General features: G+C 57.5%; 2 protein-coding genes across 2 annotated transcripts in view; both read right to left on the bottom strand.

Moving 5' to 3' along the window:
• The window catches only part of LOC119852001 (F-box/WD repeat-containing protein 7-like), a 36,174-nt gene extending 22,075 nt beyond the window's left edge, over positions 1-14,099 (bottom strand). The window contains exons 1-2 of the mRNA XM_038392747.2: positions 13,889-14,099; positions 3,319-3,486 (exon numbers count right to left, since the gene is read on the bottom strand). Of these exons, the coding sequence (XP_038248675.1) occupies positions 3,319-3,486; positions 13,889-14,020 (300 nt within the window). The 5' untranslated portion in view covers positions 14,021-14,099. The remainder of the gene's footprint in view (positions 1-3,318; positions 3,487-13,888) is intronic.
• Positions 14,100-14,572: 473 nt separating this feature from the next.
• Positions 14,573-21,584, bottom strand: RRP8 (ribosomal RNA processing 8). Its single transcript, XM_038368795.2, is given in 12 exon segments — positions 14,573-14,903; positions 15,338-15,434; positions 17,826-17,932; positions 18,063-18,192; positions 18,328-18,399; positions 18,401-18,604; positions 18,606-18,646; positions 18,648-18,784; positions 19,279-19,479; positions 19,482-19,566; positions 19,765-19,912; positions 21,450-21,584. Coding segments are annotated over 11 exon segments (1,287 nt in total). The 5' UTR covers positions 19,864-19,912; positions 21,450-21,584; the 3' UTR covers positions 14,573-14,789.
• Between the last annotated feature and the right edge of the window lie 16 nt (positions 21,585-21,600).

Genomic DNA, 21,600 nt, shown 5'->3' with positions numbered 1-21,600 from the left:
CTGTCAGGGTGGTTAAGCACTGGAATAAATTAACTCTGGAGGTTGTGCAATCTCTACCATGGGAGATATTTAAGAGCAGGTTAGACAAACACCTGTCAAGGTGAATCTACATCAGGGGCAGGTAAACTTTTTGGCCTGAGGGCCACATTGCGTTTCTGAAATTGTATGGAGAGCTGGTTAGAGGAGGCTGTCCACACCCCCGCCCCCTGAGCACTCCCGAACTCCCCTGCCCTCTCTCCAACCTCCCTGCTCCCTGCCCCCTTACTGCGCTGCTTAGAGCGCTGGTGGTCAGCCTCACCACTGTGCAGCTCAGAGCACCGGGTCAGACCGTGGCTCTGCAAGAGCCCCGCCACCCAGAGCATTGCGCCGGCGGCGCAGTGAGCTGAGGCTGCAGGGGAAGGGGAACAGCAGGGGAGGGGCCGGGGGCTCGCCTACTGGGCCAGAAGCTCAGGGGCCAAGCAGGAGGGTCCTGCAGGCTGTAGTTTGCCCACCTCTGGTCTAGATAATACTTGGTCCTGCCATGATTGCAGGTGACTGGACCAAATGGCCTCTCACAGTCTCTTCCAATCCTACCATTCAATATTTCTATGTCCCCCCCAACTTTTCCTCAGAGTCATGGCTATTATCCTATCTTGTGCTTTATCTATTAGGACATTGATCCATGAGCATTTAAGATCATTTTCTTTCTAGCTGTCAATGATTTGGGAACAGGAAACGCCATTTTTGACATTAAGTGTCACCCTGCCCTCTCTTGATTGGTCCCATTGATTTTGACATCCTACCAAGTTGCTGTAAAACTAACTAGATCTAATTCATGCTCAGGAATGAGCAATTCCAATTCTTTTTATGTGTTCCCAGGGTCCCAATATTGGTATATAGGCAATTCAACCCTTTTTTCTCTTCGCGTCCTTTGCTCTCCACATTATCATCTGCTGAGTGGTCAGATCTTCCCTCTTTTTACCCGCCCGCCTGCTGGTATTGGTTTAAAACCCTCCTGACTCCCCAAAAGGAGCAGTCTGAAACTCTCTTTGTGGGCACGCTGCATTTTCTTGCAGGTTGGGCTGAGCAGCCGTCCACAGGTGTGCCCTGTACACCTCACCATTCCTGTCACCAAGCTAGACTCTCACAGATCTCTTAAACAGTAATCATGCTGAGGACTTGCTATCGGAATTCTTCCTTGTCCTCTTCTCTCTGGTGGCCACAGCCCGCCCTCCTCGTCTGTCTCCGCCTGTGCAGAACACCACCCTGGCCTCTTCTCTCCGGTGGTCACAGCCCGCCTTCCTCGACTGTCTCCACCTGTGCAGACGCCACCCTGGCCTCTTCTCTCCGGTGGTCACAGCCCGCCCTCCTCGACTGTCTCCGCCTGTGCAGACGCCACCCTGGCCTCTTCTCTCCGTTGGTCACAGCCCGCCCTCCTCGTCTGCCTCCGCCTGTGCAGAACGCCACCCTGGCCTCTTCTCTCCGATGGTCACAGCCCGCCCTCCTCGTCTGTCTCCGCCTGTGCAGAACGCCACCCTGGCCTCTTGTCTCCGATGGTCACAGCCCGCCCACCTCGTCTGCCTCCACCTGTGCAGAACGCCACCCTGGCCTCTTCTCTCCGGTGGTCACAGCCTGCCCTCCTCGACTGTCTCCGCCTGTGCAGAACGCCACCCTGGCCTCTTGCCTCAAGTGAATAGATTATTTAATAGTCCCTTCTGGACTTGAATCTATGAATCTGCCCTTACTCCCCTCGCTCTCAGTGCAGATACTACAGCAGCCCCCCCAGCCTGCCTGGCATGCTCTGCTATCTGGTTACCATCTCCTGGCTCAGTGCAGGCTCCTCCATGTGAACACCGGGCAGACTGTGGGAGGCCTTTCCCATTGCCCCACGCTCTGACAGAGACCGACCATGACAAGGGGCGTAGGTGCTCCAAGCCCATCACCCTGCTCCTCTCTTCGGCGGCTGGAGGGTGAAGGGGCTGCACCTCAGGACCCCACTGCACCAGGAGGGCAGGCTGTGGGGCTCCTGCATGCAATGGGGCTCAAAGAGCTGTGCCCGCACAGAGAAAGGGAGGGGCACAGGACATGGAGACTAGGCTTCCTCAGCCCCCTGCTCTCATATGCTGCTTCCAGAGGAAGGCCAAAGCTGCCAAGGCGGGTCGAGGAAGGGGAGCCATTGCTGAACCCCAGGGGCTCAATCACCAAGTCAGCGTTGGTGTACCCCAGACACTGCCTGCCGGCTCTAGGGTGAAGGAGTGCTTAGCACAGCAACCAGGGACTGCCCTCTCTTCCCCCTAGGCATCAGGAGCAGGCTGCAGGAGACATTGCCCCAGGGAGCTCCCAGAGCGAAGTGGTGGGGGATGCCAGCTGGGGTGCAGACACTCTGTGAGCTGCTCCAAGTGGCAGCGGGATGGCTCCAGTCCGGACGGCCCAGCCTGCCCTCCCCGTGGCGGGGGATCTTACAGGGCAAACGGGAAGAGCTGTTTCTGCTCTGGGGAAGCATTTCCTCAGCCTCCCACCGGGGAGTGACTGCAGGGTTGAGATGCAGAGTCTGCTCCAAGCCTGAGCAGGCTGCTGCCCAGAGCTGGCACGCCTGCCCCTATGCACTAGCCTGGGCGGGTGTGGTCTGGGCAACAGCCTCAGGAAGTCAGGGCACAGCTGCTCTCGGGCCAGTGCTGCAGTGCCAGGACTTGGGGCCAGAAGCGCTCTCTGTGGCCAGAGCACAGCCCTCGTTGGGGACTCTGGGGCAGAGCAGGCTGTCATGGGTCATCGCCGTCAGAGGCATCCTGGGGCAGGGCACTCACAGGAGCCAGCCCGTGCGCTCTGCTGCCAAGGGGAGTGGCTCAGCCCCCCCCCAGCAATGCCAGCGCCATGCTCTCTTTGCGGTGCCACACCAGAGAGGAAGGTAACGTCCCTGGCAGGCTACCAGGGATGTTACAGATAGATCAGTGGTCTCAGCAACTTTCAGTGCCTCCCCCACCCAGGAGGCTAAAACAGAGAATCATAGAATATCAGGGTTGGAAGGGACCTCAGGTGGTCATCTAGTCCAACCCCCTGCTCAGAGCAGGAACAATCCCCAATTTTTGCCCCAGATGGCCCCCTCGAGGACTGAACTCACAACCCTGGGTTTAACAGGCCAATGCTCAAATCACTGAGCTATCCCTCCCGCATTAAAATGATGAAAAAGATTCTGTGCAAATGAAACACCCATGGGTACCTGCCTCCCTTTACAATAATGGCTGGACCCTCCCACTCGGAGAGCCACAGACACCCTCCCCCAACTGGGCACCCGCGGGCACCCCTGGCAGCACAGGCAGAGTGTGGCCCGTTGCTCCCTACCTGAGGCACGGGGGCACTGTGCCCCTGCTGGCTGGGACTCCCACCAGGAGCCTCCTCGCTGCTTGGCCTCCTCCTGCAGGTCATGCGCTGGCTGTTCAGCTCCAGGATCCGGGTGGTGATGCCCTTGACGTGCAGCAGGTCATCCAGTGATTTGAAGCCCTTCAGCTCCTGCCAGGGAACAAGCAGGACTCAGCTTGGCGTCGGGCAGAGCTTGGGCAGCCCCACACCAGAGCTTACCTGGAGCCCCCGCTTCACCCCGGGCTCTCTGTGTCCTTCCCAGCTGGAGCCCTTTCTCTACGGGGTGCTCCCCTGAGATTCCCCTGCAGTCACCCCGATTACCACGGCCGACACAGCTCAGCTCACACCTGGTCATCCGTGAGCCCTGCTGCCCAGCTGCCCTCCCGCAGAACCAGGCCCCCATGCCCACGCCAAATATGCTTCTCCCCTCACTCCCTCCCTGGCCCTCACAATGCCTAGGAGAGCCCAACCGCATACACCTCTGGGCGAGGGGCCCTGAGCTGGGACTGTGGTGGGGATGGGGGCACAAGAGGGGCTGAAACACCTGGGAAGAGGAATTTTGTCTCTCTACCTGACAAGCCCCTGACCCCGCCCCAGATCTTCTGCCCCATGTTTCTTTGCCCCCTTACCCCTCCCACTCCAGGGAACAGGAACCAACCCCCCCAAGGGGAGTGGAAAGAGCCCCCTGGGCTGGGACCCATACTGCGCCCTGCTGGGTACAAGCACCCTTCTCCAGGTTGCCAAACAGGATCCAGCAGCAAAGAGGCCTAGACAGGGAGCTGAGGAGAAGGGATCCCCTAAGGGTCTGGGGGAGAAGGTGTCTACTTCGCAGATAGACAGAGACTTGCCCTGGGGAGGGGACAGCCTCCCAGGATACAGGAGGAAGCTCCCTGCCGGCTCGTCTCTAGGCAGCTAGTGGCTGGCAGGTGCTGTCCGGGTGCCCAGACAGGGCAGTTTGTAATCCAAGCATCTGTTACGCCTACCAGACCCACAATCTCTCACAAATCCTGCACCCCACCCCATCCCAGTCCCTCAGGCTCAAGCGCCTTCGCTGGGAAACTGAGGGAGACAGGCCCAGGCTCTGACCCCAGGGCAAACCTGCACCTCGCACAAACCCTCATGTCTGGCTCTCTGTGGGCTGCATGGCATGCCAGGAACACAGGTCTCTTGGAACCAGGACTGGGGCCACACTGCATGCTGGGGGCCCGCTCCCTGCACACCATGCCACGGCCCTGCACCTGGCTGCACAGTAGGCTAGGCCTATGGTCTCTGTGGAGAGGGCGCTGAGGGAGCAGGAGGCTGCTGCCCAGAACCTATCAGGGTCCCCATACTGCCCACCTTCCCCACAAAGTGTCTGCAGGCAGGACAAACAGACTGATAGAGGGGACTACAGGCCCCCAAGTCCTTCGTGGTACTCAATACCCTGAAGACAAGAGCACCACCTGCCCAATGGCATCATGGTGAGAAGCATGCTGCAAATTCCTTGTTCTGGTGTCACCAGGGAAGGAGGGTCCATGGCCTGCATGGTCCCTTCCTTCCTCTCTTCCCCTCACCCCCGGCACAGAGTCGGCACAGCCCCATAGCCAGCACAAGGTAGGCTGGACGGCTTGCACTGAACAGAATCTGCCTTCAAGACTGGCTCTGACAGGAAGCAGCAGGGACTAGGCCAGAGGCTCCGTATGCTGACAGCCAGACAAGCTCCCTCCATGGTAGAATCATAGAATCATAGAATATCAGGGTTGGAAGGGACCCCAGAAGGTCATCTAGTCCAACCCCCTGCTCAAAGCAGGACCAAGTCCCAGTTAAATCATCCCAGCCAGGGCTTGTCAAGCCTGACCTTAAAAACCTCTAAGGAAGGAGATTCTACCACCTCCCTAGGTAACGCATTCCAGTGTTTCACCACCCTCTTAGTGAAAAAGTTTTTCCTAATATCCAATCTAAACCTCCCCCATTGCAACTTGAGACCATTACTCCTCGTTCTGTCATCTGCTACCATTGAGAACAGTCTAGAGCCATCCTCTTTGAAACCCCCTTTCAGGTAGTTGAAAGCAGCTATCAAATCCCCTCTCATTCTTCTCTTCTGCAGACTAAACAATCCCAGCTCCCTCAGCCTCTCCTCATAAGTCATGTGCTCTAGACCCCTAATCATTTTTGTTGCCCTCCGCTGGACTCTTTCCAATTTATCCACATCCTTCCTGTAGTGTGGGGCCCAAAACTGGACACAGTACTCCAGATGAGGCCTCACCAGTGTCGAATAGAGGGGAACGATCACGTCCCTCGATCTGCTCGCTATGCCCCTACTTATACAACCCAAAATGCCATTGGCCTTCTTGGCAACAAGGGCACACTGCTGACTCATATCCAGCTTCTCGTCCACTGTCACCCCTAGGTCCTTTTCCGCAGAACTGCTGCCGAGCCATTCGGTCCCTAGTCTGTAGCGGTGCATTGGATTCTTCCATCCTAAGTGCAGGACCCTGCATTTATCCTTATTGAACCTCATTAGATTTCTTTTGGCCCAATCCTCCAATTTGTCTAGGTCCTTCTGTATCCTATCCCTCCCCTCCAGCGTATCTACCACTCCTCCCGTTTAGTATCATCCGCAAATTTGCTGAGAGTGCAATCCACACCATCCTCCAGATCATTTATGAAGATATTGAACAAAACGGGCCCCAGGACCGACCCCTGGGGCACTCCACTTGACACCGGCTGCCAACTAGACATGGAGCCATTGATCACTACCCGTTGAGCCCGACAATCTAGCCAGCTTTCTACCCACCTTATAGTGCATTCATCCAGCCCATACTTCCTTAACTTGCTGACAAGAATGCTGTGGGAGACCGTGTCAAAAGCTTTGCTAAAGTCAAGAAACAATACATCCACTGCTTTCCCTTCATCCACAGAACCAGTAATCTCATCATAAAAGGCGATTAGATTAGTCAGGCATGACCTTCCCTTGGTGAATCCATGCTGACTGTTCCTGATCACTTTCCTCTCCTCTAAGTGCTTCAGGATTGATTCTTTGAGGACCTGCTCCATGATTTTTCCAGGGACTGAGGTGAGGCTGACCGGCCTGTAGTTCCCACGATCCTCCTTCTTCCCTTTTTTAAAGATGGGCACTACATTAGCCTTTTTCCAGTCATCCGGGACTTCCCCCGTTCGCCACGAGTTTTCAAAGATAATGGCCAAGGGCTCTGCAATCACAGCCGCCATTCCTTCAGCACTCTCGGATGCAATTCGTCCGGCCCCATGGACTTGTGCACGTCCAGCTTTTCTAAATAGTCCCTAACCACCTCTATCTCTACAGAGGGCTGGCCATCTCTTCCCCATTTTGTGTTGCCCAGCACAGCAGTCTGGGAGCTGACCTTGTTAGTGAAAACAGAGGCAAAAAAAGCATTGAGTACATTAGCTTTTCCACATCCTCTGTCACTAGCTTGCCTCCCTCATTCAGTAAGGGGCCCACACCTTCCTTGGCTTTCTTCTTGTTGCCAACATACCTGAAGAAACCCTTCTTGTTACTCTTGACATCTCTTGCTAGCTGCAGCTCCAGGTGCGATTTGGCCCTCCTGATATCTTTCCTACATGCCTGAGCAATATTTTTATACTCTTCCCTGGTCATATGTCCAACCTTCCACTTCTTGTAAGCTTCTTTTTTATGTTTAAGGTCCGCTAGGATTTCACCATTAAGCCAAGCTGGTCGCCTGCCATATTTACTATTCTTTCGACTCATCGGGATGGTTTGTCCCTGTAACCTCAACAGGGATTCCTTGAAATACAGCCAGCTCTCCTGGACTCCCTTCCCTTTCATGTTAGTCCCCCAGGGGTCCTGGCCATCTGTTCCCTGAGGGAGTCAAAGTCTGCTTTCCTGAAGTCCAGGGTCCGTATCCTGCTGCTTACCTTTCTTCCCTGCGTCAGGATCCTGAACTCAACCAACTCATGGTCACTGCCTCCCAGATTCCCATCCACTTTTGCTTCCCCCACTAATTCTACCCGGTTTGTGAGCAGCAGGTCAAGAAAAGCGCTCCCCCTAGTTGGCTCCCCTAGCACTTGCACCAGGAAATTGTCCCCTACGCTTTCCAAAAACTTCCTGGATTGTCTATGCACCGCTGTATTGCTCTCCCAGCAGATATCAGGAAAATTAAAGTCACCCATGAGAATCAGGGCATGCGATCTAGTAGCTTCCGTGAGTTGCCGGAAGAAAGCCTCATCCACCTCATCCCCCTGGTCCGGTGGTCTATAGCAGACTCCCACCATGACATCACTCTTGTTGCACACACTTCTAAACTTAATCCAGAGACACTCAGGTTTTTCCACAGTTTCGTACCGGAGCTCTGAGCAGTCATACTGCTCCCTTACATACAGTGCTACTCCCCCACCTTTTCTGCCCTGCCTGTCCTTCCTGAACAGTTTATAACCATCCATGACTGTACTCCAGTCATGTGAGTTATCCCACCAAGTCTCTGTTATTCCAATCACGTCATAATTCCTTGACATCACCAGGACCTCCAGTTCTCCCTGCTTGTTTCCAAGGCTTTGTGCATTTGTATATAAGCACTTGAGATAACCTGTTGATCGCCCCTCATTCCCTATGAGGCAGGAGCCCTCCCCTCACAGACCTTCCTGCCTGTGCTTCCTCCCGGTATCCCGCTTTCCCACTTACCTCAGGGCTTTGGTCTCCTTCCCCCGGTGAACCTAGTTTAAAGCCCTCCTCACTAGGTTAGCCAGCCTGCTGGCAAAGATGTTCTTCCCTCTCTTCGTAAGATGGAGCCCGTCTCTGCCCAGCACTCCTCCTTCATGGAACACCACCCATGGTCAAAGAATCCAAAGCCTTCTCTCCGACACCACCTGCGTAGCCATTCGTTGACCTCCACGATTCGACGGTCCCTACCCAGGCCTTTTCCTTCCACGGGGAGGATGGACGAGAACACCACTTGCGCCTCCAACTCCTTTATCCTTCTTCCCAGAGCGACGTAGTCCGCAGTGATCCGCTATGTAATCTATGCAGGCATCCTCCCACGCACATGGCCTGTCCCAAGGCCCCTCAGCCACAGCAAATGGAGCCAGAGCTGCATGCCATGTGAGGCCCTGCCAGCCAGGGTGCACAGCCTGGCACAGCACTGCTGCCGCACTGCCAGCCCTGCTCAGCCTCCCCCACCCAGAGAGGGAGTGCAAGGACCTACTGAGCAGCGCTGGCTCACCAGTTGCAAACAGTGTCCTCTGCACTGCTCACCCACTGTGCCCTGGCCTGCAGGGACTTCCCACCCCCGAGGCCACTGGCCAGGTGAGCTGTGCTAAGAGAGGTCCCTCGTTGACACCTCAGACAGCAGCCCAGACTCTGATGTTCAGTGCCAAATACCACCGATCATTGGTGCTGCCACCCCTGGTGCCCCATGCTCTAGGGCAGAGGTGGGCAAACTACAGCCCGCAGGCCACATCCGGCCTGCGGGACCCTCCTGCCAGGCCCCTGAACTCCTGGCCCAGGAGGCTAGCCCCCAGCTCCTCCCCTGCTGTTCCCCCTCCCTGCCGCCTCAGCTCACTGAGCCGCCGGTGCAATGCTCTGGGTGGTGGGGCTCTTGCAGAGCCACAGCCTGACCTGGTGCTCTGTGCTGCGTGGTAGTGTGACTAGCTCCAGCTGGATAGTGTGGCTGCCTCTCCTGGTGCTCTGGGCGGCGCAGCTGTAGCGCCGCCAGCCATCGGTGCTCCAAGCAGTGCAGTAAGGGGGCAGGGAGCCGGGGTTGGATAGAGAACAGGGAGTTCGGGGTGGTGCTCAGGAGTCCAGGGTGTGGACAGCCTTCCCTAACTGGCCCTCCATACAATTTCGGAAATCTGAATTTGGCCCTCAGGCCAAAAAGTTTGCCCACCCCTGCTCTAGGGTACCAAGAGCGGAGATCCGGGGTCCGAAGGAAGGACTGAAACAGGAAGGGTCCTTGCTAGAGGGACAATAAAGCCTGGCTCTTTGACACTTCTCACAGCTGAGAGACATCAGCTGGGGTCTCCTAGTAGCAGTGTCTGTCCCTACAAGAGTGTCTGGCCAGGATCCACCCAGGGGCCCATCCAGCCCAGCCTCCTGCCTCCGTTGGGGCAAGACCCTACTACTTCAGAGGCAGGAGCGCACCCACGTGAAGTTCTGAAATAGTACGCCCCTAGGGGAGCTCTCCGCCCATGCAACAGAGGTTAAAGCTCCTATTCCTTCAGTGACGGTTTGTTACACTATGAACAATCATTTCCTTAACTCAGTTCTCACGTGGCTACAGGGTCTTTGATCCCTGCACCATACAGCGGGCCCCCGACAGCACCCAGGAATGAACCCCTCTTGCCATTCTGGGGGACCACGCCACAGCGTTAGCCTTACCCTCAGGCTCACTCCTAAGCTCAGTTTCTTTTTCGACACATACAGCAGGCTGCAAAGGGAGGCCCAGACCCACCAGGGAGTGTCAGTGGTAATGCTGCCCATGCAGCCAGAATTGCACCTGGTCACACATGGCCCCAGCTCTGCCCCCAGGCACATGTGCAGTCTAGCGACAGGACTGCACACTGATTTCAACGGGACCCCACCTCTCTGTGGCCAGACTGCATTTGCAGCGATGGCAGCATAAGCCCATAGTAGCTCTGGGGAGGCCATGGAGCGGTCCCATGCGTGTGCAGGTGGGGCCCAGCCAAGGAGGCAGGGGCCCATGCGCAGCAGGGTGAAAGCCATCCTGGAAGGAGAGGTGATAACTCTACTGAGCACCTGGCAATTTCTGGCAGGGCTGAGCAGGCAGGGGCACCACAACCTTCCCACCATCATCAGCTACTTATATATACGCTCTCCCCACAGCCAAACCACCACACCTGCCCCCAAGGGATGCCAGCCTCCCACCTCCTCCACGAAGTCAAACCCCAAACAGAGCCTTCCCCGCCCTGCTGGGGTCATCAAACCCCACAGGACAGTCTGGATCACCCGCCTCCAATGACAGCTTCCCCACCTGTCTCGTCCATCCGTCCCCTGCTCCCAACCTCCGCAGTCAGTATCATCCTTCAATCTCATTGGCTCCCCTGCCCCCGCAAATACTCAGCCCCCTCTGCCCTCCTCCCTTGCTGCCTCTCCTGTGCATTCTCCACACCCTGCACATCAGACTCAAGTCCCAGCACAGCCCACCTCCGGCTTGCCCTCTGACTTTCGGAAAGGCCATGTAGCCACAGCAACTGTGGGAGGAAGAGAGGCAGAGCAGGGCCTTCCACAGCTCCCAGAGAATGGCCGAACAAGGGGCTGGACAAGATGACCTCTTGAGGTCAATCCTGCCCTACGTTTCTGGGAGTCTCTGAGATGGGGATGAGCGTGCAGCAGGGAGGGGAGCCTAAGGCCTTGTCTGCACAAGAAAGTTTAACCAGTTGCACTGGTGCAGTTGATCTAGTTATACCAGTATAAACACTCATGGGGACACTCTTATTCCAGTACAAAGGTGGCTTTATTCGCTTTACCTTGAACCACTTCCCAAGTGACAAAATCAGTGCTGAAAACAGGTTCTCTTATACTGGAACAAAAGTGTCTACACAGGGGGTTAGACTAGAGTAGTTTAAACCTGCACCTGAACTCATATCCAAATTGTGCCACAGAATCCTTATGGATAGTAATTCCATGCTCGAATAAAGAAAAGGAGTACTTGTGGCACCTTAGAGACTAACAAATTTATTGAGCATAAGCTTTCGTGAGCTACAGCTCACTTCATTGGATGTTTCGACCAAATGCATCCAATGAAGTGAGCTGTAGCTCACAAAAGCTTATGCTCAGATAAATTTGTTAGTCTCTAAGGTGCCACAAGTCCTCTTGTTCTTTTTCCAGTCAATATAGAGATAGTTGAAATCCGCCATTATTATTGAGTTTTTTATTTTTATAGCCTCTCAAATCTCCCTGAACATTACACGGTCACTATCACCATCCTGGTCAGGTGGTCGATAATATATCACTACTGCTGTAGTCTTATTATTCGAGCATGGTTTCAGAGCAAGAATACAGCAGTAGTGATATATTATCGACCACCTGACCAGGATGGTGATAGTGACCGTGTAATGTTCAGGGAGATTTGAGAGGCTATAAAAATAAAAAACTCAATAATAATAATGGGGGATTTCAACTATCTCTATATTACTGGAAAAAGAACAAGAGGACTTGTTGCACCTTAGAGACTAACAAATTTATCTGAGCATAAGCTTTTGTGAGCTACAGCTCACTTCATCGGATGTATAGAATGGAACATATAGTAAGAAGAGATATATATACATACGTACAGAGAACATGAAGAGGTGGCGTAAGAGGCTAATTCATTAAGATGAGATATTATCAGCAGGAGAAAAAAACTTTTGTAGTGATAATCAAGGAGGCCTACAGTTGACAAGAAGGTTGAGGATACTTAACATGGGGAAATAAATTCAATGCATAATGACCCAGACACTCCCAGCCTCTATTCAAACCCAAGTTAATGGTATCTAGTTTGCATATTAATTCAAGCTCAGCAGTTTCTCCTTGGAGTCTGTTTTTGAAGCTTTTCTGTTGTAAAACTGCCACTTTTAAATCTGTTACTGAGTGGCCAGAGAGGTTGAAGTGTTCTCCTGCCGGTTTTTGAATGTTATGATTCTTGACGTCTGATTTGTGTCCATTTATTCTTTTGCGTAGAGACTGTCCGGTTTGGCCAATGTACATGGCAGAAGGGCATTGCTGGCACATGATGGCATATATCGCCTTGGTAGATGTGCAGGTGAATGAGCCCCTGATGGCGTGGCTATGTGATTAGGTCCTATAATGGTGTCACTTGAATAAATATGTGGACAGAGTTGGCATTGGGCTTTGTTTCAAGGATAGGTTCCTGGGTTAATGTTTTTGTTGTGTGGTGTGTGGTTGCTGGTGAGTATTTCCTTCAGGCTGGAGAGCTGTCTTTAAGCATGGACTGGTCTGTCTCAAGATCTGTGAGATTGAGGGATCATTTTTCAGGATAGGTTGTAGATCTTTGATGATGCGTTGGAGAGGTTTTAATTGGGGGCTGAAGGTGACAGCTAGTGGTGTTCTGTTATTTTCTTTGTTAGGCCTGTCCTGTAGTAGATGACTTCTGGGTACTCTTCTGGCTCTGTCAATCTGTTTTTTGAAGTGGACTGTAGCCCATGAAAGCTTATGCTCAAATAAATTTGTTAGTCTCTAAGGTGCCACAAGTACTCCTATTCTTTTGCGGATACAGACTAACACGGTTGCTACTCTGAAACATATTGACTGGGTACATGTCGCCTCAGGACGGGATGCAGAGATAAAGTTTCTTGACACCTTAAATGACTGCTTCTTGGAGCAGCTAGTCCTGGAACCCACCAGAGGAGAGGCAATTCTTGATTTAGTCCTAAGTGGAGCACAGGATCTGGTCCAAGAGGTGAATATACCTGAACCGCTTGGTAATAGTGACCATCCCTGGGGACGGGGGAAAGGACACCACAGAAGCCCACCGCAGTTCAGAAAGGGGAACTATACGACAGTGAGGAAGTTAGTGAAACGGAAATTAAAAGGTACAGCGCCAAAAGTGAAATCCCTGCAAGCTGCATGGAAACTTTTTAAAGACACCATAACAGAGGCTCAACTTAAATGTATACCCCAAATTAAAAAACATAGTAAGAGAACAACAAAAGTGTCACCACAAAGTAAAAGAAGCAGTGAGAGGCAAAAAAGCATCCTTTAAAAAGTGAAAGTTAAATCCTTGTGAGGAAAATAAAAAGGAGCATAAACTCTGGCAAGTGAAATATAAAAATATAATTAGGAAGGCCAAAAAAGGATTTGAACAACTAGCCAAAGACTCAAAAAGTAACAGCAAACAATTTTTATGTCCATCAGAAGCAGGAAGCTGCTCAACAACCAGTGGGGCCACGGGAGGATGGAGATGCTCAAGGGCTGTAACTAAGGCGATGGGTTTGTGGCAGATACTTTTAGTACAAGTCATGCACTGGTCACGGCAGAAAACAAAAATGAAGGACTGTGTCCTGTCAATGACTTGTACTATATACAGCCCTGCCCCGGTGCCCCCTGCACAGCCCCCCCTCCCCCCCCCTGCCCCATGGGCTCCCGCACAACCCCCTACTCCGCCCCCTGGTACATCCCACACAGCCCCCCTCCCCACACCCTGCCCCACGGGACCCCCCCCAGGCCGCCTCCCCATGGGCTCCCTGCAGAACCCCCTACTCCGCCCCCTGGTACACCCCCACACAGCCCCCCTCCCCACATCCTGCCCCACGGGCCCCCCGCACAGCCCCCTCCCCCCCCCGGTACTCCCCACACCCCACCCCCCGGTACCCCCCCGCACAACCCCCCCACTGCCCCCCTCCCCACATCCTGCCCCACAGGCCCCCCGCACAGCCCCCTCCCCACCCCGGTATCCCCCGCACAACCCCCCACTGCCCCCCTCCCCACCCCCTACCCCATGGGCTCCCCGCAGAACCCCCCACTCCGCCCCCTGGTACACCCCCACAGCCCCCCTCCCCCATCCTGCCCCACGGGCCCCCCGCACAACCCCCCCTGCCCCCCTCCCCACGGGCCCCCCCGTACCTCTCTCTTGCGCACGATGCCCCGGGCCCGGCGCCGGCCGATACCGCTCAGCGCCCCCTCCAGCTCGGACACCCCGGCGCGGTTGATGTCCAGCTTCCCCCCGCCGGGGCCCGGGCCCCCCGGACCCGACATCGCGGGGCAGGAAACACCGCGGCCCCGCAGGCCCGACCGCACTGCGCACGCGCCCGGGGCCCTCCCGGAGACCCGCACTGCGCACGCGCCTAGCCAGGCCCTGCCGCGAAAGAGAGCAGCCGCCGGCCAGCCTGAGCATGCGCGCAATCGGCGCAGCTTGTGCCCCGCCGAACTACAATCCCCACAAGGCACCGCGAGGCGATTGAACATAAACTTTATTCATATAAAGCGAACAATGAAAAAGACAGGTTTCAGAGTAGCAGCCCTGTTAATCTGTATCCGCAAAAGAACAGGAGGACTTGTGGCACCTTAGAGACTAACACATTTATTTATGCATAAGCTTTCCTGAGCTACAAATAAATGTGTTAGTCTCTAAGGTGCCACCAGTACTCCTTTTCTTTTTAATGAAAAAGCTGTTGGAAACCCTGCCCCCCCCCCGCACCCTCCCTCCTCTTAGGGGGGAGACACACACACTGCAGCCAACACCAGCCCCCACTGGCCACCCCCCGCAGTGCCCCCCACAGCTGAGTCCAGGAGACTCAACAGCTCCCCCCTCCCCCACAAATGGAGTGGGACCCCAGGGGCTAGGCTGGGCAGGGGCCGGATGCAGGCGCAGGGGCCCCAGGGCAGGGCGAGGTGGGGGCTCCAGGGCAGGCCAGGATGTAGGCACAGGCACCCCGCCCTGCCATGGGGCCCAGTCCAGGGATGGGGATCCCAGGACAGGCTGGGCGTGGTGCAGGCCCCAGGCAGACACCAGCTGAGGGGCCCCTCAGCGCTTCTTGTAGAGGCAGGGTCTCAGCGCCAGGCCAGGCAGGCTTCCCCCAGCCCGGGGCTGCCCCGTCTTGGAGAAATCAAACATATAGAAAAACGGATTGTCCAGGTCCTGCAAGAGGAGAAACAGCTGATGGGAGCTAGGCCAGCCCCCCCACATCCCTCCAGGACACTTGCCCTGCCCTCTGCCCACTGGCTCCTGCCACTGCCAAACACCTCCCTGCTGCACCCCCCCAGCCCATCTTATCCCTCCCCACACCGGCTCATCGCCAGCCCCCAACCTCCCCCTGCATCTACCACCCACCTCCCTGCTGTGCCCCCCTCCCTGCACCTGCCACCAAAGCCCAGCCCTGCCAGTGGGCCTCCTAGCCAAACAAAACGAGCTTCCTGCCCTACCTTGTCCTAGGGGCTGGGGGCAGCAACAGCTCAGGGGCAGAGGCAGGCCCCACCCCCTGCCCATGCAGCCACGCCCCCGGGCCCCATCCTGCCCTGCTGGACCCTGGGACAAGTCCTGCTCACAGCACGCGGAGAGGGGGTAGGACGCACCTTGGAGACAATCTGAAAGCCCAGCTGAGTCACGGCGCTCACAAAGGCCCGGATGTCTGCGAAGCGGCTGGCAACCTCTGCCACCTTCAGCGTGCCCTGGGGAGATGCCAGGTGAGGGGAGAAGGTGGTTCCTTGAGCCACTGCCCATATCCCCACAACTCCTGCTCTGTGCAGCAATCCTCCACCCCTCTGCCATGGCCCATATCCCCCACAGCTACTGCTCTGTGCAGCTCCCCAGTGCCGCTCTGCCGCCGTATCCCTGTGACAAAGTGGGACTGTTCTTAATATCTCCTCTGAATACTATAGGGGTGCCTCAGTTTCCCCTAGGCATTTCTTAAGTCTCTAGGGGGTCGGATAAGGGGGTGTACTAGTTGCAGAGCAAAGGGCCAGGGTACATAAATGGCCAACACACTGTCTCCTGGCAACTGTTGGCCTGGACGCTTCCTCCCTGCAAGGTGAGAGCTAAAGGGTTGGAGAACAAAGGAAACAACAGGTGACATCCTGGCCCGGGAAAGGGACAAAGCCCAGAGGAGGAGGGACTGGAGGGGGAGGCAGTTTGGGGCTGGCTGGGGACATGGAATGAAGTGCAGACAGGGTTGTCTGGCTCACTGCGCCCCAAAATGGACCCAGCTGAGGGGTCCTGTTCTCTGCACCTACAAGCTCTAGTTTAGACCATGTTCCTGCCACCTAATAAACCCTCTGTTTTATTGGCTGGCTGAGAGTCACGTCTGACTGCGGAGTTGGGGTGCAGGACCCTCTCACTTCCCCAGGACCTCGCCTGGGCGGACTGGTGGTGGGAAGCGCACGGAAGGGCAGAGGATGCTGGATGCTCTGAGGTCAGACCCAGGAAGGGGGGAGCCGTGTGTCCTGGAGACAGGCTGCTCCCAGAGAGGAGACTCCCCAGAGTCCTGCCTGGCTTCGTAGGGAGCCATTCTAGAGCATCGCCTGGGTACTCCGTGACAATCCACCACAGCTCCTGCTCTGTGCCGCTCCCCACACCCTCTTCTACTGCCTGTATCCCCACAGCTACTGCTCTGTGCAGCTCCCTTCCACCCCTGCCACTGCCCGTATCCCCCACAGCTACTGCTCTGTGCAGCTCCCCTGTGCCCCTCTGCTACTGCCCGTATCCCCATAACTACTGCTCTGTGCTGCTTCCTTCTGCCCCACTGCCACTGCCCATATCCCCACAACTACTGCTCTGTGCAGCTCCCCAGTGCCCTCTGACACTGCCCATTTCCCCCACAGCTCCTGCTCTGTGCAGCTGCTGCCTGCCCCTTTCACCCCCAGTTAGCAGTCCCTCTACCCCCACACCCACACCACCCACCTTTGCGATTTCCCCACCATGGCTTCTGTTTTATCCTGCTCCCCTTTGCTCTCTGAGTGGCCACGGCCACTGTGCTGCTGGTAGACCAGGTGCCCGTTGATCCCCAGATCCCCGTGTCTGCCCTGGGCAAGGACAGAGACAGAGCTGGAATCGAGGTGGCTCAGCTGTGTGTTAACGTGGGAGTTGCTGGCTGCATTGTACTGTCTGTGCTGCGTGTCGGACTGTAATACGCGAGCCCGTGTGACTGTCCGAGTTGCCGTACAGGTGGGGACCAGCTGCTGCTCCACCCTAAATCCTTCCCCCCCCAAAGAGCAGCTCTCTGATCCCAAATGGGCTCTGGGGGATCCTACAACTGGAAACTCCCCACATCTGGGCTCAAAGCAGCAACAAGAGGACTCCTGATGCTGTGAAGAGTGGACTCCTCTCAACAGCTGAATTTGCCCCCTCTGAGCACACCGCAGGATGAGGGTAAAATTCCCAAAGTAATCAAACTATCTAGCTCACTGCTGCTTGGACCGGGGGTAGGGGGGAGAGGGGGAACGGAGGTGACTTGGCATGAGCAGGGATCCCCAGCTGCTTAGCCCGGGTTGGTCCTAAGGACAAAGGGAGCTTGCTGGGTACGGAGCCTGCAATAGCTTTGGGAAACAGGGACTGCAACACATTCCTGTGTCTGGCTGGCTGCTCTAACCAGGGGAGTCACTCTCCCGTTGACATCTGAAAAGTCTATCCCAGGACTGGTTACATGAAACCCAAAGAGCAGCTGACCTGGAGGTAGGTGACGGGTCCTTTGAGCTGAGGAGGAACCCGACTATTGCTCCGTGCAGGGAGCTGTGGCTGTTGGTCCTGGGATGTTAGAGTCACACAGTCGCAAGAACTTTTATTGGACCCACTGTGGTTGGTATGGGATACCAGCTTTCAGAGCCCTCCCGGTGTGTGTGTGGGGCGGGGGAGTTCCCCCAGCGTCCCAGCAACACTCTGTCCTCCTTGGCACGCTGCTGTGATTTGGGAGGCCAGGCCTGTCGGTCAGAGATGTGCTCTCCTGGGTTTGTGCCCTGGTGCCTCACGGCTCGTCCTCATGCTCCGGCTATACGCCTCCACCCCTCAGCGTTGTGCTGCCACGCAGCCCCGCCCAGGGTCTCCCAGGTTATCCCAGACCCCTGTTACCCTGGCCTCAGCACCCGGTTGGCCTCTTCCAGGATCTCCCGCAGATTGGTGCCCATCAGCGCCAGGCAGAACACAGTGACATCCACAGACTCGTCTGCCAGCGGCACCTGCAAGGTCAGCCGCAGCATGAGCCCCAGGGGGGAATGTGACAGAGGGAGACCCCCCACCATACCAGTATCTGCTCCCTGCAGGCCCATGCCCAACCTCAGCCCCTGCCTGGTACCCCCCCTCCCCCACCTTGGCCATGTCACACACAGTGACACGTGGGCTCAGCGCCACCAGGTCGAATGAGTGAACCTTGTTCCTGACACTGGTTGCAATCTTGCAGTCGCCGCATCCAAAATCTGCCACCACCAGCGAGGCCGGCCTGAGGGGGAAGCAGAGAGTCAGTGCCAGGCCACGGACCCCCCCCAGCCACAGGGTCCCCACCAGGGCTCAGCCATGCCCGACCCCTGCGCAGAGCCGAGGTCCCCCCGCACACCAACCCAGCCCCTGCACTCACCGCCCCCGCAGGTACTGGATAATGCGGTGAACCGGATTGTCAGGCCAGCGCCCCACCTGCTGGGCGAAGCCGCTGATAGATGGCAAAGGCAGCAGGGTCGCGCTGGAAGAGCTGGGCTGCCTCCTGGCTGCTGGACGTGTAGAGCTGCTGGTTGATGTAGCGGAAACGGGCTGACTGGAGCCGCTCCTCCATCCGGGCCCAGCGCCCCGAGAGCTCAGATGGGGGCAGTGCCGAGGTCCCCTGCCCCATATCCTGCCCTGCGCCCAGGCCCTGCCCCATCCTGCCCCGCGCCCGCTTTGAACTTGTTCTTCTGTCGCCTTTATATTCTTCTGTTTGTTCCTCCACTGCTTCCTGGTTAGCAACGGAACCAGCCCATCAGCGGCTGCGCCCGGCTCCCGGCTCGGCTGCTCTTTGCTGGGTGTGCGCGGTCTGTCCCCGGGGGCCTCTGCTGCAGAATCTAGGGGAAGAGACAGGGCAGTTGACACTTAACTGCTGCATTGGCCCAGCGGCCCCCACGCCACTTAGCTCTGGCAAGGACGCTCCAAGGCTGACGGGAGAGTTGGCACACTCGGCCCACCTGTCGGAGGGGAGCCATCACGCTGGCAGTGCTGCTTACACAGGTCCCACTCCCTGAGCAACGTAGCAACACCGGGATGGGCCTGGGAAGTCTGGCCTCAGTCTGAGGCACCTGCTCAGCACGCACAGCTCAAGGGATTCAGGGTACAGCCCATCCAGCCCCTCTGCTACAGGGCTTGCTTGCTCCACACAGCTCTGCCCACAAAGCCCAGGGCTAGCCCCAGTTGCTCCCAGCCAGACCCCCCAGCTCAGTCCCACCTCCTGAGATGTGGCCCCAGGCAGGTGCATCTCCCTGCAGGAAGCTCCCGAGACTTGACTTGGCTCCCCCACTCTGGAGTCCCCCTGGGAGGGGGGCTCTACAGGTCCACTCCATACCTTTCCTCCGTCTCCTGCCCGCGGGGCCTGGCTCCGGTCCTGTGTGGGGAGCGCCAGAGCCACTTGGAGCCCCTGGGGCGACACCAGGGGAGGAGGCAGCTCTGGGTTTCAGGCCCCGTTTCTGTTTTCTGGGCTGTTTCCTCCCTGCCCGGCCCACAGAGTCCGACTCAGATTCGCTGTCCCCAGACAGGGGCCCGGGCTCTGACGAGGCTCCGTGCAGCTCGAGGCCTCCAGGCGCTGCAGGGTCGCAAGGAGTCTGTGCTGCTTCTGCAAGGAGCCTCTAGGAGCCTGGAGACAGCAGGGGCATCAGTGCTGCCTCCAGAGCTAAGGGGGCCCAAGAGGTCCGCGCTGCTCCCACCCCACCTGAGGCATCCCTCTTGTCCACCCACAGAGCTTACCCCATCCTCAGCTCCAGCCCCCCGCCCCCTCCTGATCCGTGCCACCCGCCAGATGAGTCCACATCTCTGGAAAGATGGGGGGGCTCACCAGGGAGCAGTGCTGGGCAGGGCGGTGCCAAGGGCGCAGGAGAGCCTGGCTGAGAGCCTCCCCGCCATCCTCCTTGTTCCACCCCCCTTCGTCAAACATGGTGCGGCTCCCAGGATCCCGGCTGTCTCCCCAGGCAGCTCCCACTGGCCTAGAACAGAAGAACAGTGGTGAGGCCTCCAAGCTGCGTTTCCCTGGAGCATCAGGGCCAATGGCTCCAGTATTTCCCCTCGGCGCCCCAGCAGCTCCCAGCTGCTGCGATTTGTGGACAAGACCCGCATCTCCCCCTCCTGAGCAGGCTGCCTGGGTCCCTGTGATTCCCAGCGACAGGCTGCTGGGCACAGAGTGACTGTCAGCAGCGAGGGGGGACCCCAGCTCTTTCCTTCACAGGTCACCGCACGACACTCCAAGAATCTACGTGCTCTGGCAGGAGCCGCCCTTCACCCCCCGCCAAGGGTCTCCTCTGGGGTCACAAGTTCAGGCTGGCTTCAGCTCAGAACAGCTACCCAGCCTATAGGCCTCAGGAGCCCAGGCCTTCAACTGTACTCAAAGGATTGGGGCCCTCTCTGGACCGAAACCTGTCCATTGGGCAGCTCAGGAAAAAGGCTGGAGCCAGTTTAAAACAAGGCAATTTATCCACAAATTCTTTGTCTATTAGTCAGTGAGAATCCTGTTTAAACTACAGCCTGGGCACAAACTGGATTTGGAGTTGGCGTCAAAGGGCTGATAACGAGGTCGCTCAGCACTGTGAAAAATCCACTCCTCAGAGCAAGCCGACAGCGACAGCGCCCTGGGGACGGGATTAACCACAGCCAGGGAGAACAACTCCCTGCCTGCACTGGAGCTGTACCCTCTGCATTTTAAGTGTTGACATATCCACATATACAGCACATTATAAACACAATGGACCCCAAAGGCGTTAAAACTATTTATTAAAGTTTCTCCAGGATATTGCACCAACATCTGACATAATCCCCCCAAATCCTCACACCCTGGAACCAGGGAGCATTACATTAGTGCCCTCACTCCCAACCCGCAGCCCCCTGCTAGCCCACCCTGGCCCCCCGCAGCCCTGCCAGTGCCCCTCACTCCCGACCCGCAGCCCCCTGCCCCGCCAGTGCCCCTGACTCCCCCCCGGTGCCCCTCAGCCCCCCCAGCCCCGCCGGTGCCCGACTCCCCACCGCAGCCCTCAGCCTCCACCAGCCCCCCCCAGTGCCCCTCCTCCCACCGCAGCCCCCTGCCCCCCCAGCGCCCGACTCCCCACCGCAGCCCCTGCCCTCCCCAGCCCCGCCGGTGCCCCTCACTCCCCACCGCAACCCCCAGACCCCCAGCCCCGCCGTGCCCCTCAGTCCCAACCCACAGCCCCCTGCCCCCCCAGCCCCGCGGTGCCCGACTCCCCACCGCAGCCCGCAGCCCCCCCGGTGCCCTCACTCCCCACCGCAGCCCCCAGCCCCGCCGGTGCCCCTCACTCCCCACCGCAGCCCCCTGCCTCCCCCAGCCCCGCCGGTGCCCCTCCTCCCCACCGCAGCCCCTGCCCCCCCGGTGCCCCTCACTCCCCACCGCAGCCCCCAGCCCCCCCGGTGCCCCTCACTCCCCACCGCAGCCCCCAGCCCCGCCGGTGCCCCTCACTCCCCACCGCAGCCCCCTGCCCTCCCCAGCCCCGCCGGTGCCCCTCACTCCCCCCCCACCTGCTCCGAGTGTCCCTCACGTGGCCGCTCTCGGCTGTTCCCCCAGCCGGGCACCATAGAGCCGCGGCAACACGCGGCTAGAGCGGCCCCCGAAGGCCGGAAGTCCAGGGCTGGGGGCGGGACGGAGCCGGCGGCTCCCCGTGGGGCAGTG

The sequence above is a fragment of the Dermochelys coriacea genome, chromosome 1, assembly GCF_009764565.3.
Source record: "Dermochelys coriacea isolate rDerCor1 chromosome 1, rDerCor1.pri.v4, whole genome shotgun sequence".
Taxonomy (NCBI): Eukaryota; Metazoa; Chordata; order Testudines; family Dermochelyidae; genus Dermochelys; species Dermochelys coriacea.
Note: the sequence above shows the minus strand (reverse complement) of the source record. Positions and strands in the feature narration are given on the sequence as shown.